Below are 21963 nucleotides of genomic sequence, written 5' to 3' on the forward strand. Positions count from 1 at the left end.
AGTATTATGACGGGAAACAAGGAAGTGTCAGGTTCAAACCGAAGAATATACATTTTTTTACACAGCACACAATTTCAATGTGGAACACTATCACAAGACTCTGCCTGTAGGTCCTGAATTTTACGGGAATTCAAAATGTGACTCATGAGAGAATAATCTGTCATTAGGTATTAAGCAGATTCCAACATCTGGCTTGAGAAATCTCTGTGCCAAGATTCTGGAGGATGGGAAAATGTTGCATAAAGCTTGCACTTCCTAGAGTTTGCCCACAGCACTGACAACTCCAAGATAAGCTATTCAACAGTATTAGAATAGCCATACCTGGGCACTGGAGCTATGTTGGTAAAATTTGGATGCTTTTCATGTAATAAAAAATATTTAGCTAATTTTTTCAAAACTAACTGGATGCTAATAGAATTTCTCAAATGTATCACATAGGTTTCTCAAATGTATCATCCAAAGGTTGTCCTAGAGAGCACTAGGATAACTCTGGAAAGTTAGAAACACTGAAAAAGATACCATTTTTAACTATTTTCAACAAACTGCATGTGATGGAGTTCATGTTTTTCTTCTGCAAAAGCAGAGTGGTTTTTCATAGCCGCATCATAGTCAGAATGTTTTGTGTTACATTTTGTGTCTAAAATTATATGAAGAAATCTAAAATGGACACGCAAAAATAGGCAGCACTTTTTCCTTCACAGTATTTATCAGCTTCTGGTACCGATAATGAAAGCCTTCTGTTAACTTGTATATTTAGACAGAAGTAAAATGTTGGTTTGCTAGATACCCGTACCCATATTTTCCACGTCAATCTTGTTTGCAATTATAAACAACACACTGAAATGTACCATCCTTAGAATTTCCATTTTTTTTGGTCTGCACTTCCTTGCTTGTACATTTTACTCCATCACTTGATAGTGTAACCCAGTAGGGAAATTAAACTTCCTCAGTTGGTGACACCTGTAAGGATAAAAAAAATCATACAAATATTTAATATAAAAGCTTATTTGTACTATAGGCAAAAAAATACATTTTGTTTTCCAGTTATGCCAAGAAAGCCTTTAATTAGACAAACAATTATTCATCAAAACTGTATTTGAGGAGGGGAGGGATTGTGATGGGTTGGCCTTTTCATGTGAGTAAACCCTTATTCAAGGGACAAGATGGTTTCTTTAAGGTGCTAGGGCTGCTCAGAGTGACAAGGGCTGCCTTTTGTTCCTGTTTGTCTGTCTTCACTGCTCTCTTTTTCTTGTCTCAAGTAAATACCAGATTTGGGCATCAGTGTTTCCAGTAATCCAGTTTTTCATTATTTGTATCTTACATAGTACCACATTCTTGCAAGACAAATCTTGAAAGCATTTTATTCTTCACATAATATTAATGTCAGTCTTGTATAGATTTAGATAGCACATCTAGTTGGAAGTATTCCTTTACTTTTAATATTAACAACATCCTCAAAATACTACAGAAAGGACATTTATATTGTTTTACAGGGTTAGAAGAAATCTTGATGTTACTCCTTTGGTGAGGGGGTGGGAGGAGAAAAAGCAGAGGGTAGGAGAAATCAACTGTCTTATATTTAACATTTCTAAATAAAGCAGTTGTGTTGACATGCTTTGCTATCCTGCAGAACTTAGTGTAAATCAAGGGAAACTAAGGAAGTTATTTCATCGTTTTTAGTCATAGAATCATGGACTCACAGCTTGGTTTGTGTTGGAAGGGGCCTTAAAGCCCACCCAGTTCCACCCCCCTGCCATGGGCAGGGACACCTCCCACCAGCCCAGGTTGCCCAAAGCCCCATCCAGCCTGGCCTTGAACACCTCCAGGGATGGGGCATCCACAGCTTCTCTGGGCAGCCTGTGCCAGGGCCTCACTGCCCTCTGAGTGAAGAATTTCTTCTTTAAAGCCATATTGATTTTTTTTTCCAGTATGTTCTTTTTTGGTAGAATTAAATACTGCATTATTAAGTTTTCCATCTTATTGCTTAGTCTACATCATTAAAAAAAAATTATGCAAAAGTAGAGTTATATTACAGGTGCTTTTATAGTGGAAAAATTTAGTCTCCATGAAGGACTTGTGTATGAGGAATTTGGCAATTACTCATTCGGGTATTAAAATGTCACAAGTATCGGTTTTCTTTTAGACTTGTTTGAATTCATATTTATATGATTTAAGCTGTTCCCTGTATTCTGTCTAGCTTTGCCAGATTAGCAAAGTTGTTGCCATAATTGTTTTTTTTCCTAGTGTTATTTGCAAAAATTTTGCCAGTACCAATTAAAAAAAATAAAAAATAGTAGACCTTTTGGAGTTAAATCTTCATTATACAGTTTACTCACCAATGTATTTTTTTCCCCACTTTGTCCTCACTCTGCTTCACTGCTTTCAGGAACAAAAGTAAATTGTGATTCAGAAAACTCTCCGTATTTAGAAAAAGCTTGTGGAGGTATGAAGTTGAACATATGCGGAAGTAAGCTTCCTGAGGAATTCTTTATGAAAGCACATGGCAAACTACATCCTCAGTCTCATGCTAAGTCCTGAAACTGATGTCCAGGCATTCATTAATGTTGTTTAAAACCTGCATGTTGAGTGAAAGGACTCAGAGAAAGAGCTGAAAGGACTTCAGCTCATCAAGCGTGTGTCTTCCTGGAATCTGCTTTTGGCACAGCCTAGTCCTTTTGGATAGTGTGTCCTGAAACTGTGTGTGAGCTGTGAGTGCTGTCTGTCTTCTCCTCCTCTCACTGGAGGTGTTTGCACAATGGAGGAGCAGCTTGCATGCTGCAAGAGGAGGCAGGTGTTGGGAGAGGTGTCTGGGTGGCTGCGTTGGAAGCACTCATTTCCCTCTTGCCCATCTCCACATGTGATGCAGTTTGGTTTTACCGCCTGCATGTTCTAATAACTATCGGTTAGGATATAACTAGTACAAATGATAGTTACGGTGGTTTATTGTTGCTCCCCTGCAGTAAAAAAAAGAAGGAAAAAGACCCCTTTTATAATTTGTCTGATGCCTTCTCTTCCTTGGCTGAGAGTTCTCTGCATACATTACTCAGAAGGCTGTCACCTGCATGCTATGTTCTGCAGTCTAGCACCACAGAAGAAGCAATAACTTCAGCTATGTACTTACACTGGGGAAAGTCTTCAGTAGATGCGTCTGCTGAGTTTTGATCTTTTTCTCAATGATTGGGAACTACAGGAGACAATATTTAAAACATTCCTACTGGAAAAGTTTCTGTTTGTGTCACTGGATCATGGCAACTCCTCATGAAAATGTCATCAGTTGAGTCGCTCATTGAGTGGCTCAACTCCACTATGTTGAGATGTCAGTTCATGTTCTACAGGCAGTCAGAAGCCCAATTCACTTGCCACATCAATGCCTTATCCCTAAGAAGGGACACAAAGATTGCTTCTTCAGGTAGGAGTTGATGCTGACAGATGCTTTACAGCAGAGAGATTTCATTGTATTCTTCTTTGCTCTAAAATGGACCGATGGATATAGTGCCCTATTCAAATAATCTGCTTCTGGTTAAATAATAAAAGACATTCAGCAGACGACAGCAACCTTTCTCGTGGTCCTTAATGGAAAAGTGTAGGAATTTAAATACGCTCACATGCAAGGAAGACTTTAAAAAAAATTAATTGATGAATTACAATGAAAATACCTTAGTATATAAGGAAACAGAAGTATAAACAGAATTTAAGATTATGTTAGTTTTTCAGTATTATTAATAATAAATTTGATTGAAATTTAAATAAATATTTAGTAGAAACAACACTTAAAGATGAAAAATACTGTTTTATAGCTGCTTGGAAAATGTTTTTATCCTAACTGACCATGGAAATGTAAATTTTCCTAAAGCTTTTTGCAACGCATTTGCTACTGAAAACCCACCAATATTCTTGAGCTAGGAAGATGCGCTTTTGTTCTTCCCGTTAAAGCACAGCTTACTGTCATGGTTGAGTGCTGCTGATGTTTTTGAAATTAAAAGCAGCAAAAACTTTGTCCCAGTCAGTCCTAAAAAGCAACATTAAATTATGAATGACAGTTCAGCTTCCTGCCTGGGTTGTCTGATAGCTTTGTAGATAGGGTAGTCTAGAGTCTTGGGGCACACCAGCAGAGCTAGGCTGAACCCCATGTTTTGGTTAAAGCAGTGTTCACAACAGTGAACACAACAGGGAGGAGACAGACTGAGCTACCAGAAGATTTTGCTTAGAGTATCGACTACCATCCAGGTTTGGATTGTATCTCTTGTTTTCTTCTCCTTATTGTAATGAGCAAGAACAATTCTATGCTTCTTGCATCAGCAGAATTAAAAAAGGTTAAGGAGAATTGTCTATTAATAGACGAGGCACTCTCTATTGAAATTCTGAATCTTTCTCACTTGTAGAATAATTATTCCGCCCATCCCTTTCTTCTGACGAATGGAACACAACTGCTGTCGGTAACTCTGTTATTAATCACATTGTTTATATTAACTTTAAACACTTTCTATTAAACTGTTATATGCTCTATTTAGTATATTATTCCGGAGATAAGTTTTTTACCGTTCGCACTGAACAGATATTTGTTTTTGTCATGCATGCCTTCCTCTGCAAGAGTGAGGCAGTGTGAACGAACGTGTTGAGCAGTGTCAGATGAAGCTCATTGCTATTCTAACAGCATGACTGCGCTCCTTTAGGAGGGCATTCAATCCTTGGCATTCATTCCCTCACACTGATGTGATAACAGAATAAAGGAGCTTTACAGCTGATTGAAGTCAAGTAGTAGGGCCATTGGAAAGGCTCACAAGATTACGGATGAGTACCGTTACTGCTGGAGGTTGGGCTAGCAATTGTGTATGTCCATGCTGTCTTACAGAGAGTGAACAACAAAAGTATGTGATGATAATTATGAATTAGCTATGCTCGCTTATCCTAGAGTGAAGATAGTGGTATCCATTTGACTTCGGAGTGCTGAGAAATCTTCAATTTATTTTTAAGTGGTAGTAGGAACAGCAATCATAGTATTTCTCTAGTTCTGGATACCACAATAAAGAAAACTTGGGCATGATATTCTGTTTTAGTCTGGAGTGAAAAGGTGTTTGACTACTCCAGGAAATGATGGAAATCCAGTTTTTACTGTCTTTTGCGCTGCAGTATCCTCTTTTTTCTTGCCACAGGAGGCAGATTGAAGACTTTGAATTTGTTCCAGTGTATCAAACGTTCCTTGCTTATAAACTGAGCAGATGGCTGAGATAAAATCACAGATTCTTCCATGGTTTAGTTTGGCTGAACCTTTTTGAAACTAAAATACTTCAGTTGTCTGATTGTCTTTTCTTGCAAAGGGAATATGGTGAAACATGTCAAATTCCCAGTCTGACTGCCATTTTTTCTACTATGCTCGCAAGTGATGATAGAAATAGAAGATACAAGAACTTTGTAGGAATTCTATCATGTACAAGAGGATAGATCTTACCTGCCTGTACTACCTGTAACAGGTCCTCCTATACTCAGTAGGAGGAAGGGAGTTAACACAGCTCCTCCTCTTTCACCTGAATACATCTGAAAAGGTCTTTTAAAATTGTCTGAAGGCTATGTTTTATTAAATATAAGTTAGTATAAGTAGTTTATTAAATAGAATTTTATGACTAGTTAAAAGGGAAGTAAAAGAAATTTGTAGGCAACTTTACTCCTTTTCGGTGCATCTTTGTAGGGCAGGTTTGTTTCCAAGTTTGACTTTGTCTGCGTTGGCAAACGGTACAGTGCAATGGGAGTGGATGTGTAGAATAAAACTCTACATGGAAACCATGATTGTTTTTCACATAGTTTGCACCATAATGAAAATGTGAACACGTACATGAGAATTACTGAGAGATGTATTTCAAAAAATGCTTGCGATCCAAACCAAAATCCTGCAGTAGCTGTGACCTTACAGTCTTTCCGAATACTAGCAAGCTCCTCAGAGTCCTCTCTCACCTCTAGAAGATCTGTTTCATCAAGCTCTGTTGGCTTCCTGATCCTCTCATCAGGCTTTCTGGCTGTGGTTGCTGGAGCCCCAGCGTTCTCCCCCACAATTTTTCTTTTGCCCTTCACTTTTGTCACTGGACCCTTTCCTTCCTAGGTGTCACCAGCTGCTCTGACGGGAAGCTCTAACAGGATCTTCCTTTCCTTCTTTAGGCATCCTTGTGACCTCCTGGTGTCTGTTTTTGAAAAGAAATATAACCCACACAACCTGAAGGCATATCAAACCTCTAATCTTTCACAATACTGTTAAATTAGATCATCATAAATATCCATATGGTTACCGTACACTGCGTTGTATGGCTGCAGTATATCTTCTATTGCTGTTGATAGATGACAATAATTAGAGTCTGTATGCTGGGATTTTTTTTGTCCTTTATCTGTCTTTGAGCACAATGACTAATTCTGGAGTTTGTGTTGATACCTCTGAATGAAAAAGGTATTAGGAGAAGTAATAAATGAAAACGATACCTCCAATTTACATCTCCTCTGAATTTGTTTCTAATGGAAGTTTTATGAAACACAATAAATAGTATTGAAAATGCAAGTTTTATGCAGTGACTTAGGAAATTGCAATAACTTGAATAAGTTAAATAGATATAAAAAGCTGTACAGAACGTTTCTTGCATTCTGGGCAGAAATACATAAGTTTATTGCAGATTGTAAACATGATCTAGTACATAGGGCAATAGAGATAACAGCTTGTGCTTTTTTTGCTTCTTTGTTTAAGTACTGTCAATTCAATTATTTTTTCTCTTTTGCAAAAAGTTATGGATAAAAATGGTCAGATAACCTTAGCAGTCTACTATTTTCTTTTCTTTCTATAAACTGAGAACAGATTTCTTGAAAGTCATGTGTAAAATACAAAATACAGGTCAGGCCAATAGAAAATGCATTTTCTGAGTATCCTTTAATAAATTCTTATGTAGGTTAAAAAAAAATTTACAAGTTGTTTCCAAATACCTTTTCATAGTAGCATTTTCATAGTTGAGGCTTTAAATTCTAGTGGTCTTCCTCTTTGCGAATAAACAGTTTTTTTCTTCTTTCTAACTAGATTCTTTCTTTCTTTGTAGTAATTTATCAAACCTGCAGAAAAGCTGTGTGGTAGTGAGAAAACAAATCAATCTGTCCTTTCTGAAAGCTATAAACAACTTTCATTAATGATGCTTTTTTTAAAGCTTAGATTGCGGATAGAGGAAAGTTGTTTCTTAAGTATGTTTTAGCTTCAGTCTAATATTTCAGGAAAAATATTTCTGGAAAATATCTCACTTTTGTGTAGTTGATTATAGTGATTGCTTTATTTTTAAATAAGCTAACATCTGTGTTTTCTTTCTTTCTTTCTTTTCTATTTTTAATTTCATTATTAAATTTTGGGGGATTCCTATAGAAATACAATTTGAAATACAGTTTTTTTGCATGATGTTGTATAACCTTAGTTAAAGTGTAGACTAAATGTACGATTGCAGTATATTTTTATTATTTTGACATTTCATTTTTCATTTCTTTTATTCTCGTTTGTCTACTACTATTGAGTTAACATGAAAAATCAGCAGCTGTAGAAATGTTCTTGCTAGAGTCCCTGCTGTCTGAAAGTTTTGTGGGCAAATATGGATTTTTGAAAAGTGTCCAGGATTTATCTTCAGTAGCACATAGCTTGTTTTGAGAGTTGTAAAACTCCTAGAACCAGTTAATTATTTAACACCACTCTTTTCTATCCCTGAACCTTATCCCTGCATCTGGACACACAGTCTGGATGTGGCTCTGGAAGTCTCTTGAGTGTGTAAATCTGAAGCAGGATGTCAGGTGAGCTGATGTCTTTGTCCACAGCTCCTTTTGGAGCAGCACACAGGTTGGTTGGAGCACAGTGCTTCCAATTAACAGCACTGCACTGTCTCCACTTTGACTGGAATGAGCTACAAACTGTGTCAGTATAGCTTTGGCTTTCCACGGAGCCATTCCATGCTAGCAGAGGTTTTATAGTGGTAAGTTTTCAACTCTAGCCTGAATAATGACTTGGATGGAAAACCGTTTTCCAAAATGATATTAGGTGATCAATACAGGCCATCATAAAAGCTCTGCTTGCAATTTTTTTTAAAGGCACAGAATACCTACACTAAATATATGTTATGTTTTGTTCAATTTTTCTACATCCTTTACCTTTTGGATAACAACTTAGGGGGGTTGGAAGTCAAGGAAAAGCAACATACACCTAGTAACTTGATGACAGGGCTTTGGGCAACCTGGTCTGGTGGGAGGTGTCCCTGCCTATGGCAGGGGATTGGAACTGGGTCATCTTTAAGGTCCCTTCCAACTCAACCAACTTCATGGTTCGGTGAGTAAGCTGTGTTTAAGGTGTTGTTGCTAGGTACCAAATGAATCTGTATTTGGAGCTTAAATGATGTTTGAGCTAATAAAACATTAGATTCGACTTCAGTTGATCTTTGAACATGTAGCTTGACATCCTGCTTTCCAGCATCTGAGTATTAAATTGTAGTCAAATTTTACAGCCTAAAAGTTCAGAGCAGTTTGGTTTTTCCAAACAAAATGTAATGCTGTTCAGACCAGTCTTCACTGGTAGAAGCAAAATCATGTAGGGAAAATCAGTTTAATTTGAAAAATATTAGGAAGCTGAATATTATAATATAGGACAGATGAAGTCAAGTTATTTTTTGATATACATCTATTAATATCTATTATTTTAGTTCATATCTTGGGTAGACAATATTTGGTTTGGTTTCTATGGTAATTTCCTAGAGGCTGAATTGTTATTTTGGTAAATATTTGTTCCTTTCATTTTGTTAATAAAATTCATCCTGAAGCCTAACAATGTGATTTTTTTTCATGGTTGTCCAGCTGATGCTTGTTACAACTTCATAAAACAGAGTTGAAGTGAAGAAAATTAAACGGAAATGCTTTTTTTTTCTTTTGCTGTTTTTTTTTCAAACCATTGCAAGTGTTATTTATAACTTGAAAGTTTAAATGAAATCGGTTTTAAGATGTTTCTGAAATTTTTGAGCAATATTTAGGAATCTAATGCAGGATACAGTGCTCAGGATGTTTCAGTGGGACTGGTGTTACTCTTTTAAGTTAATTTTCTGCTGAAGATTCTGTGTGCTGTGCTCAAAGAACACCTTTTCTTTGGATCAAAGCTATCTTAGTGGTTGGACCTGATGATCTTAGAGGTCTTCTCCAAGCTAAATGATTCTTTGATTCCTGTTTTGAGCTGCTTAAAGCTGTGGAGGTAATAAGCAGGACACTGTCGTTTGTTTTGTCACCTGTCGGAAGTGTCTCAAGATGCTGGAATTTCATACCAGGCCCTTTTAATGCCGATGTGGGTTAGTAGGGAGATGCTCACAACAGCTGGTGGAAAGAAAAGGCAAGGCATGTGTTTGACAGCAGTAAGTGATTTGAATAGCTTAAACTTCAAGCTCCAGTTGTGTTGTGTCACATGTGAAAAACAGATGACCAGTCACTTCAGGCTGTCAGCCTGGAAGAAGCTGTTGTAGAGCGAGGGCTTTCCAAGCAACACGGCTCTAATGTATCTATCTACAATGAAAATTGTAGGGTTGTCCAGGAAAAAAAAAAAGTTATATGTAACTGGTAATATCTTAAAATTTGCCTCACTTTTCCATCACTTTTTCTTCATTTACGCTACATCTGAGCTGGAGAAAAATGTAAGTGTTGCCGTACCATAACTGCACAGGACTCTTCTGGGCCAAGTCAGAGTTTGTGGTTCTCAGAGATGGGGGCTGTAGCATCAGCGTTACCCTCTAGACAACCTTGATAAAACAAACTGCAACTGCTCTGCAAGCGTGCTGCCATTCTCATATGAGTCTTTTGTTTCATGCTGCTGTCTTTAATCAGTCGTACAATGTGAAGACTGATCATTAGTGTAGACTTTGACTTAATTATTCTGCTGTCCAGCATGGTTTGATTTTCAGCATTTTGAGAAGATAAGAGCTTCCCTTGGTTCAATGTTGCGAGAGAAATGTGTGTATTAAGGAAGTTATTGCTTCCATTGAGACATCACAGTATTTTCAGGACAATAATGTTATTGAGAAGAAATATTTGTGTTGGAGCTAATAGAATTGTGCTCCAGTCAATTACGTGCAGTGGATTTCTCACTCTGATCAGAATTCAGCAAAGCTGTATCCTGTCATCACTGTTACTCTACTTCTGTACAAACCAGTAGATGGATGGGAGTAGGAATGGTCTGAAGAGTTTTTTTTATTGTATCGTCTTGGCGAGTCTTTTGTATTAACTGTTTAGGTAAGAAGCAGCTTATTCATTCAGACAAGATCAAACTCCTGGCAATAGCTATTAAGTATCTAATGAATTTAATTAAAATACATGCATTATTAACATTTCCGCCTGTGATATTGTGCAAGCGACAATGTTCAGGTACTTGGAATGAGCAATGGTGCTGGCTTTTCAGTTGCTTTTGACATCATCCCTTTTATATAACTTTGCGCAATCACAGCTATAGAGCTGGTGTCTGGACAGAGCTGACGAGCAGCTGACTAATGTTTTCAGATGTTGTGCTTCTGTTTAATCAGCGACGGGGGAAGATGCTGCTGCATTCAGCAGCTGCCCACTTCAGTTTTTGTGGCACTAGTAGGATGTTAGTTTTAATAGCAGCTGAAAGAAGCGTAAAGCTCCCAGGCCAAGGAGTGTTGTTAAGCAGTCATGTGGTCATGAAAAGCTTGGTGCAATTAGATCATCGTCGTGAGATGAAATTGAACATCCAGGCAAATTGCCATCCCCAAGCAGAGGCTGATTCAAGTAGTGGCACTCTTCAAGGATGCAGTATTTTCATGAATAAGTGTTCAGATTTTTGCAGGCCAGCAAACAGAGGAGAATACTGGCTCCAACATTTCCTAGTCTCTAGAGTATTGGTGATAAGAAATTAAGGATTTTGCTGCTAGTTTATGGAATGTAATGTGGTTTAATGGTGAGAGAAGGTTATAAAAAAACCTAGTGTAGTATCTTGATTATCTTCAAAATGGTTGTGCTGGAAACCTGGGTGGTATTCTTGACTCTGTGTCATGACTAAGCTTGAAAAGCCCTGGTAGCTTAGAAAACAGGAAAGGAAGGCAATAGCTCCTGGATACCTTTTTGGTACTTCGGTACATCTTGTCCATGTATCTTCTTAGTCAACAAGACCACCTATCAGAAAACGTGTCTGAATGCATTACATGTATTTGCTAGTCCTCTGTTCTTATGGTGTGTTCCTTAAAAGAAAGACAAAGTTGTTGGAATACTACTCTAGAAAATTTAGTTGTTATGAAGAAAAACATTAGAGTTCTGTTTCTTCTCAGACCAAACAAGAAGTGTTGATAAAAATCATATTTCACGTTCAGAATCTAATAAAAAATCATCGCAAAACATTTACATGTTCCTTTGATGTGACCATACCTTGATTTTACAGATGTGGGAATTTGAGGATTGTAGAGTTTCTGTTCACTGGACAAAAATTCAGTATTATGTTTATTGGGTTACTGAATAGACTTTTCCCAGCATCATGGCTGAGGCTGGCAGGGCCCTCTGGAGCCAGCTGCTCTAAGCCCTGCCCAAGCAGGGACACCCAGAGCAGGCTGCCCAGGACCAGGTCCAGGTGGCTTCCGAAGGTCTCCAAGGAGGAGACCCCACAGCCTTTGTGGGCAGCTTTCTCAAATGACCCGAATCATTCATGTTGGTGTTTGCAATCAAAATACCAACGTTTGTGCAGAGGTAAACGTGTAAGCCTCCAGATCTGGAACTGACGTGTAGCCTAAAACCGACGAGAGGATGTTTTTGGATTTCCTTTTGGCGGTGTGCCAGCAAGCATATTTTGTTTTCTGAGAATTTGGAATGAGCAACTATTGGCTTTTAATACTGTTATTTAGATGTTGTTCATTTCGTTTTAGTCTTTTGGCGTAAATGGGATATGCATTTGTATAGTTATTCAAAAGATCTTTTCCATTTGTGAAGCAGTAACCTAACACTTCTTACTTTTTATAGGTCTGTTTTGAATAATTAATATAATAACTTTTATTAAAACTAATAATATGATAATGTTAAAGCCAGTTAATCAAGCAATTATACAACTATTATACAACTTTCAATATATTTGAAATCCTGGGGCTAAAAGCTCTTGTGGTTGTCTTGATCATGGATTACGTATTTCAGCAAAATGTGATAACCAGTGAATATATGAAGAAAAGGATATCATTGTGCTCTTCTTAATGAACCAACAATTTAATAGAAAAAATTCAGCAGCCCTTTTGTTTAGAATGAAAGGATACATGTAAATGAGGCCAATGCTGAAACTGTTTTTAAGCAATGCTGACAGTTTCTCTATTGTATCCATTAATTAATTTCCCAGCATCAAGGTTCTCTGGGAATGAACTGCAAAAATAATTAAAATGATGCATGAGGTAAATAGTTTAGAAATTGAAAAGGTGAAATGGGGAATTAATTTAGTAAATATTAGTCACACTGCTTTATGTGTGCTTGTTTGCCTTGTAAAAGCAAGTTATGGAGTTGGTGTGATCTGGTGGTGATTCACAGCATCTTCTGATGTTCTCCTCACAGATGGGCAAGTTGCTGGAAATGGTGCCTTCAAATTAGTAGTCTGCTTAAAGCAGGTTAACATTTATGTAAAAATAGTTTCGTTAAAGCAAAGTTCTTCAGAATTAACTCAGTTGCAGCATGGTTTTACTAATGATCGGGATTTAGCATGTGCTTTGTTAAGGTGAAGCGTATCTTTAAGGAGAATTCTGTGAATAAAAGCAACTTTGGTTCCAGTGTGACACAGCTTTTGTGTTTTTTTTTCCATCGCATTTTTGGCCATCTAATTGGTGTCAAGTCACAACTTGAGAGAGAATTTGAATATTTCATATCAAATTAAGTTAATGATTTCAGATATAATGAATGTGGTTTTAATTAGCAGGAAACTTCAAAACAAATTTCTTTCCAGCTGGACAATTATGTCTGAATACTTGAAGGCCAGCTTTAAGCCTAGCTTAAAATATAAGAAGACTTAAGGTTTTAGTATCATAAATGTGCATGCCATTGAATATATTTTGTGTGTAAATTTTCACTCAAATCTGTCTTAAAACCCATTAAAAAAAAAAAAAAAAAAAAAGCTTTTCTTTAAGTTCATTTATGCTGGGGGGCTACTAATCTCTTACTTTTGCTTTTTTCCTCAGTCCCTGCTTCCATGACTTCTCTCACACATTGAGAGAAGCTCTTTGATTTTAAGTTATGGTGGGGGGCATCTGAGTAAATCAAGGATGCAAAATGAACATCCTGGGAAATAGCTACAGAGATAGATTTTTCTGGAATAAAGGGCACAGTGATGCTCAGTGTTAATTATGTAGGGATTCTGTGCTCTAGAAATTAGACGATGCCATAACTTGGTAAAATAATTAGGTACCATATTAATGGCCGTAACCAAAATACTTTAATACTGTTCTTTAATACGTTAACTTGAGTGAACAAAACAACATATAGCTGTAAGTAATCAACCACTTTCTAAAACCTAAACACTGTAAATTATCCAGTGTTGTTGATGAGGGCTTGTAATGTTATGTGGTTGGTATTTGTTAATGCACTGACACCATCGTAGAGTAGATCCATTAGTTCTTGCTGCTGGTTATGCTCTTCTCATCTCCAAACAAATTAGGAGGTTTTGATCCTAAATATTTGCATGGAAGAAAAAAAAAAACAACTTTCAGAAAATATATTACTATTTTTTTCTTACTAGAGGACTCAAAATTAAAAATAGTAGCTTGGGGTTTCATATATCACCATTATATTGCTAGTTGTTAGTTAAAATTGCAATGATCGACTATCATGGCAGAATTTATGCTCACATTGCCATGTTCTCTGTTCTTCCTACCCCTTGCTAACAGTTAAAATGGAAGCTTCTTGCCTTATGCTTTGTTAAAATTCAAAGCAGCCAGGTATATGTAATATTTTTTGCAATAAGTACAAAGAACAACTAATGGTCATTCTTCGCAGAAGCTGAGAAAGGGCTTATTAACATGGCAAATTACAGAAAAGAAATCAACATGCTTTCTTGCAGGTAACTGTGTATAATTCTTCCTTCTGTGCATATGTAGGTTCTTTTCAAAGAAGCACGGGAAATAAGAGTTCCAAAATGTAATTGTTCTCCTTGTATAGAGTTCAGCGTTACCTTTGTATCAAAGGCATTTTCCGAGAAAACTGCCTTGTTCCCTCTTCTTTTGTAAATTTTGCAAGAAAGAAGTATAAGAGAGTTGTACAAAAAGCTCCATTCCTTTGCTAAGATCTAGCACTTTTCCTGTATGTGAAGCTAATAAACTGCCACCCACGAGAAGAAAAATAACTGTAAAAGAAAGACACGTTTCAGTATTGGATGTGAAGGTACCTCCATGAGTGAGAATCCACTTGACATCCTGGCCATTCACGATGAATTCTTTAAATGAACCAAATGTGGAACACTGATTTTTATTTTATTTTTTCCTCCCACAGTTTAATTCTGGAAAAGCTAGGACAAAAAGTCAAATACACACTTGAGGTTACTTATTTTTTATTCTATTTGAACTGAACGTATGAGCAAGTGAAGATTTAACCTCTGTTCTCAAAGTACAAGCTACTGTGGAAAGTTATACTAAAGATGCTTCTTAAAATAATAGTTAATGAGAGACTGAATAAATCAAGTAAATAGTTATCAATAGCACCCATTTGTATTTGATATTGATTAATAGTCTTACCATAAATTTTGCATGCTATATGGAACATTCTTTCAAGGCAAAATATTGATCCAAAAAGAGTCCAGCAGTGGTATATGTTCCTTGTGACTGGGATTTAACAGCATAAGTTTTCTTTTGGGAACCATTGCCAAGCTGTTAACTAGATCAGAGAGGCCAGCTACTAAATTTTTATGAAAACTGGTCTAGCATTCAACATACATCTGCCAAATCTAATATAAGTGTGAGATAATTTTTTGAACATTCCTAGCAGAAATAGGAAATGTGAACACAGTTCTTAAAAGAGTACCAAAAAAAAAACAAAAAACCAAAAAAAAACAGTTGTTCTGCAAGGGAGGAGTAAGGGTTGAGGTAATAACTTTTGCATTGTATTTTTGCTGGCTTGCTGTCTTGACCTGAAAATGTTAGTTTCCATTACAGATTTTAAAGTGCTGTGAATTTTGTTTAGATCGGATTTGATGTTAATGGAAAGATAAAACAGACCCATAAATTTTCCTATTAACTGATGTGTGCTTGAATTATAAACAGCTGCTTTTAGTTCCTACCTGTAAGTAGAGTTGTGTTTTGTTTTTAAAAGATATATCTCCAACTTTGTTTCTGTGTTTATTGTTGGATCAGATTAATTTCAGACAAGGGCTGTGGGCCACTTGTTTCTCTTAGATTCGTCCCTTCAGGAGTATGGTGGGATAAAAGCAGTATTAGAAGACAATCGAAAATGTGCTAACTCATTAAAAATAAATCTTTTTAATAGGTAGTTTTATACTGTGGATTTAAAGGGAATTTCCTTGTCTGGGTAATAGCTGAAATCTAGAAAACATGGTAGGAGTAAGTGGGCAGTCTCAAAATTAAGGAAAATCATATGTAATATTTTACAGTTTTTGATGAGACTTTAGCTTTCTGTATTGAAATGGTTGAAAAGGGGATACAGGAGTGAGATGACAGTTTGCTGACAACACTGAGCTATTCAGAGTAAAAAGAGTTGGTAACAAGGAGTTGTAGGACTTCATGTTTTTAAAAACAGCCAGGCAGTACATAGCACGTGAAGTTCGATGTGAACAAATCTAAACTGATATTGTGCATGTGAATCCTAACTTTACCTGTACAGCTATGCACTTCAAGGTAGCGTTCAACACTCAGCACATGAGGAAAATACCAGCTCAACAGTAGTGAAGAAAGAAAGAAAGAAAAAAAAAAAGAAGCTTTAAATTATTGGGAAAGAAGAAAAAGATATCGTTATGCAGTTGTATGATTATGTTCAGTTACAAAAAGTGCTGGACAGATAAGTGATGACAAATCTATTAACAGCTATTAAACGCAAATATTCTACCACTTGTGTAAGGACATATCTGAGCATGAAATCATTAACAGAGGGAAGAGTATTCTGGGAAGGATTTGCTCTGTGCTTGTATTCTTACAGCGTTTCCTAGCCATCAGCTGTTGGTCATCCCTGGTGGCAGGATAGTCACCTAGGTGGACCTCTCTGTGGTGTGCTGGTGCTGTGTTGCTTCTCGGACTGGAGTCTCAGTTTTTATGGTACACTGAGTCTGTGCCTAGGAAACTGGAGCTCTCAGGCAATGATGGAAGAGGTGTATCTTGGAGGAGCAGCCAACACATTCCACTTTCCATGATGATCCTGCACTGGCTTTTCTCTTTTTCTACCTTAAATCTAAAGAAAATATTGGATATTTTGGGAAAAAATGACTTTAGCCTCTTGACATCTACGCTGTCTGCTCTTTGTAACTCATAGTAAATCCTATGAGTTGCGTAAAGTTGCTGTAGTCATCTGTAATCATTCCAAAAATGTTTGGAAGTTCTTAACTCTGAACCATTGTGTGAGAGTTAAATGTGGCATTTTAATACTTTGCCCAGGCACGGTTTCCTAGCTTTAATCATTCCAGGTACTTACAAAAAATAATTATCTATTATATTTACTCTTAACAAATGTACACACTCTTCCTAAACATTGAAGTGTCCAGGGTATGGGAGACAAGATAGACTATTCGTTGGCCAGACAGTAATCAATCTAGTCATCCAAAAAAATTTGCATTCTTTCGCTGATTGTCTAAATAAGGAAATTTGGGGAGTGCAGTATGGAGAATGCCTCTCATTTCAGCTGTAGAGGAGATCCAGCGTTTGCAGGGCAATGAGATATTCGTGATGTTAACAATCTAACTGATTTTTATCGATAATGACAGATGGTGCTTAGATAATGTGCCCTGAGTTGTCTGTGATACATTCAAAATAAGTCTTCTGGAGGGCTGTACATCTGTCTTGAGATCTTTTGCTAAAATATTTAAATCAAGGTCATTGTTTACATTTGATTTTAAATAGCTTCTAGCATGTAGTCTGCATTTATGTACATTTAGAGATCAAACTGTTTGCAACTTCAAAAGCTACAAATGGAAAAGTATAATAGGTAGCAGGTGTTAGAAAAGGCAATTATGCATTAGCTGTTTTACTCAATTTCCAAAACTGTCTAAAACTATCCATTGGATACTTCGTTGCTGAGACTTATCTCTGAAACATGATGAGTTTTTAAATCTATAGGGAGATATGCATTTTTTCTCTAATGAATTGCATATTTGAACCTATTTGGTTTCATTTAAAAGCGCTGAAGAAAATTGTATTGGGGGAAAAAAAGGTTGAAGAGAAAAATTTCAATAAAAAGTACAAGTTTTTATATAATTCCAGGATTTTTTTCTGTAGTGCCTCAGAAACACTTTCAATTTTCATTACTGCAGTTTTTGGGTTGTTTGCTGTTAATTTTTTAAAGCCACTTATCTTGACTTTCTCTGGAAGAATTCTCTTTGTTATGTTACAGTAGGCTGAATTTTTGGGCTCAGAATCAGAATCCGAGGCTGTCAGAAAAAGTATACGATGATGATCTAATTCGTCTACCTATGCAATTTATTTTTTGTGAGTCTGTATAACAGGAAAGCAAGATTAACAATTTTGTCAACAACTACTGTAAACTTACTTTGAAAGTATCATTTTAATCTCCAGGTAGATTTCTTTAATCCTCCCTTCTTCCCTATGTGTTTCAAGAACCCATACACTGTTGGAAGAGTGGGGAGCAGAAAGCAGACCAAGTGTATATATTAATACCAAAGCAGCTTCCTTCCAGTTCCCTCATTTTTTTGCTCATGTGATGTGATTGAGGAAATACAAACCTTTATTTCCTTCTGCTAGGTTAACAAATAATGCAATACATAAAATATCAGGATAATGAATAAATGAATTTTTCCTGCCTACAGTCTATTCCGTCTCCTACTTCATCTGCAAAAATGGTCTTCCTCTTTCTTCCTCAGCAGTATTCTGTATTTTTCTGTATCTGTCCAGCAGTCTCAGTCTACCTTTATTTGCCTCCATACCATCACCGTGATTTTCCTTCTTCCCTCCTTTCGTGTTTGATGACAAATGATTAGGCTGGTGCCATGCTCTTCAGGTAGCTGTTCTTTCAAGGAGAAATTTTATAATGGATCGTTATTTAGGTTATAAAAGATTATTGTCAAAGACCGATTTAAAAAAAAAACAACACAGCATGGTCTTTAAATTTATTTACAGAATAAAATAGGAAGAGGGTTGTTTTCTTTGGCTTTCTGCATTTTTAGAGTTGTGTTTAAATATTTAAATATTGCCATAATAATATCTGATACTATAAGTGGTAGCACCACTTTTCTTTCAAGTATGTCTTTTTGAGATACAATTTATTCTTTTACATATGTTAACTTTCCATCCCAAGGGAGATGACAACTCTAAATTAAAAGACGTATGTAGGCTTTTCAGAAGGATGGTAGTGAGTACATGATTCTCTAAAACTCTAGTTTTAATATGGTAAATTGGACTGTACTTTGAATTTGCAGATTAAGATAAACCCTAGAGAGTTCTAGTCAAAATTACCATATGCTTTGTGTGTCCTGGGATTTTACATTGTGCGAATTTATTGTGTTATTCAAGCATATCTTTTTCCTAGAATAGGAAAGGTATCACAGGAATGTTCTTCCTTTTCGGGTTCCAAAATGAAATATTTTGAGTTCAAACTGCACTTTTAAACTTAAAACTGCCCTGAAAATAATTGGCGTTATTCCTTTTCTTAACTCTTACCACTTTGGACAGGACGATTTAGTTTCTGTAGCTGCTAACATGATGTTTAGTGTACTACCCTCTGTAGGACACTAAAATAACTGCACTTCTGCCTGTCAGGTGGAGAAGGAAAAGAAGAATATTTTTCTTTGCATTAAGATTACTTCATTGTACTGTTACAAATATTATGTGGAATATTTTAAGTATTGTGTGCTTCTAGGTTAAATGGAAATAAATTTTATATTACCGTGTTCTGTTTTGCATAAGTTGTTTCAGTTCACTTATTTTATTTGAGCAGAACACTGTATTTTTCTAAAAAGTAAATTGCAATTCTGAAATGACCAGCAGAGAATATATAAAAAATGCTATAATTTTATAAGATCTAAGCATAAATCTTTATAAGATCTAAGAATAAATCTTTAAAATATTTAGATATCACTATTTAAATATCCCTATATTTGTCAGAATCTGAGCTTAATTTCATAATAACTATTTTTAAATGCTATTTTAATGAGACTTTACATAGCATTAGTTCCCAATCATCACATTGATAATTAAACATAAATAAATTAGTCTTTTTTTCAGTTCTTAGTGGAAATGAATATAAAGTGTAAGTTAAATGTGGTAGTACAAGAAAACTTGCTCAGTGAATTTTTTTAAAGTAGCACCATAAATTTACCTGAACTCTTTCTCTGGTACTCTTTCTCTCTGTTGTATTTAAGAGATCTTAATTTCAGGGAGAAGAAAGGGCTGGCTATAAAGTGACTGTATCTGCTGACTTGAACTAGAACAGAAAGCTGCAGATCAGAATAGAAATAAGAGTTGTTAAAATTTTGTGTTACAAGGATTATTTTTTTTTCTTTAGTAAAAACATTTAATTCAGTCAAATACAGGCCAAGCTTTAGTTTTAAAAAACTATAGACCATAGTTTTAAAATGCTCTATTAGATCACTACAGTAGAATTTATAATAGGAAAACTTAATTTCAAATGGAGGTATCATGCTCCTAATAATGGAGATGAAGCATATATTCATGCCACAATATGGGTAGTACGGTATTTCAGGACAGATCTAAGCTACTGGATAACATCAGAAATGGGATAAACACATCTGCACAGAATGGATGTAAGTATTTGAAGTAGATTCATACCTCTCCTTAATTCCAGTTACAGAAAATACCTACATACAGATACACCTAGGTTTGTCACAGATGAAATACAAACGTGTTTGTGTTATGAAAAGAGATTTAGCTGACAATTTTTAACACTAGTTTTGATAGTCGTGAACATCATAAAAATATGCTAAGGTTGTATCTTAATCAAAAGCATCATTTGTGTATTAAAATAACTGTTTTTAAATGTGTTTTTTTTTTTGCAGTCTGAACCAGAGGGTTTTTCTCACTTCCACTTGTATGTCTGCGCTGCCTTCCTTGTCAGGTGGAGGAAAGAGATCCTGGAAGAGAAAGACTTTCAGGTAAGTGAAGAGTTCTGTAATATAAAAATCTGGGGATATTTTTAAGCACAGGTCAGAATTTATGAAATTCAGGTTCCTAACATTAAATGGGGATGAATTTACAACAAAGCAGTAGCAGTTGCAACAAGACTGATGGTGTCTGACTGTTAGAGTTCTTCCAAAACTTAAACCTGAAGTGGTGGGCTGTAAACAGTAGATGCTTATTCCTTGTTCATTCTAGAAAAAATAAAAATAAAAATGCTATTTAAACTGAGACGTAGAAGAAATGATTTCTGGAGATGCAGTGATAAGTAAAGCGTGGGTATTTCAAAAAAGAAAATTTCTGAAAAGCTAACTAGATTTTTTTAAAACCTTAAATGCATCACTGTAGTTATGTATTTAAGAGCTCTCATCTCTATAACATTCCAGAATTACTCTAACAAGTTTATGTTCCTTTTTTCAAAAAAATCTAGGCAAGCAGCCTTTTAAGATAAAGAGTCTGTTTTTCAGGCTATAGTTATATTTATTTCAGGTCTTATATTTCAAAGCCTTACATTTGTCCAACTGAGAGCATGTCTGGTAGCTGTTTGGAATCAGATTTGAATAGTGTAGATAGGCAAATAATTTGTGTATCCACATAGAAGTTCAGTTAGTTTTGTGAACTGGTGACAGTTCCCTTTCATAGAATTTTTTTATATTAACTTTTACTCTCTGATGCACATGCAATGCCTAAAAGGCATTAAAGACCTGTTTACAGGCTGTCTGTAAACAAACCATGCTGCAAAGCCTGCACCATTTCCTGCCCCAGGGAAATGGTCTGTTACCAGCTTATTTTCTCTACAGCTGACTGAACTCTCTTGCCCTGTACAAATGAACCATTGTGTGAATCTGTGTATCATTTCAATCTATTTTATCTTTCTTCGTAAAACGATTTATTCAGAGCATTTTAACTGTCATTGCCTATCTTTGCAATAAATAAAACCCTAAGGGCACAACATAACTACTTTAATTTATACTACCTACTAGTGCTGTCAGATTTTCTCAATTTATGGTATTTTGTCAAAACTAACTTCAGTGTTGGTAGCCATACTGCTCAACTATAATTGTTCACTGCTAATACTTCTTATTAATTTGTTCTCCATTGATTTCCTGCATCAAAGTTCATAACATTTTTCTCCTCCCTACCAAATAAGTTACAACTAAGTTTAAAGTGCATAATGATCCCAAGGTAAAGTACTGTGAAGATTTTTCTCCTTATGTATGTTCAGAGTTTTTTATTTATGTAATAATTACAGGTATGTCTTCATGGTTTAATTTCTTTATAGGCTATGTAAACTTGATTATGAAGTTCATAAATTAGGAAGACAGTGGAACACATTTATCAGACTGCCTTAGGTTGCTTACCACATAGAAAAGCAATTAGCAATTTTGAGGATCTATAGGCCAGTGGTAGTTTTATCACTGTTCTATATTATCACTAAAAAGCTTCATCTTCTTTATTGTGTAGCATCAACTTTTAAAATGTTTAAACTAAATTGCTATCAGTTCTACAAATGATACTACTCTCACCCCAGGCAAGAATAAATCCACTGTTCTTCCACTTCGTTAGCAATAGCTGTATTGTAAACCACTGCTTATTCTACAAACATCTAGCTCAAGTAATAGTAGGGGGTTTAAACTATGCTGGCAAATCGGAAAGT

At 35.8% G+C, this 21963-nt stretch overlaps 1 protein-coding gene across 1 annotated transcript in view; it reads left to right on the forward strand.

Moving 5' to 3' along the window:
* TBC1D22A (TBC1 domain family member 22A) overlaps positions 1-21963 on the forward strand; it is a 169627-nt gene that overhangs the window by 109746 nt on the left and 37918 nt on the right. The window contains exon 12 of the mRNA XM_072032932.1: positions 20189-20284. Within this exon, the coding sequence (XP_071889033.1) occupies positions 20189-20284 (96 nt within the window). The remainder of the gene's footprint in view (positions 1-20188; positions 20285-21963) is intronic.

The sequence above is a fragment of the Anas platyrhynchos genome, chromosome 1 (genome assembly GCF_047663525.1).
Source record: "Anas platyrhynchos isolate ZD024472 breed Pekin duck chromosome 1, IASCAAS_PekinDuck_T2T, whole genome shotgun sequence".
In the NCBI taxonomy this organism is placed as follows: Eukaryota; Metazoa; Chordata; class Aves; order Anseriformes; family Anatidae; genus Anas; species Anas platyrhynchos.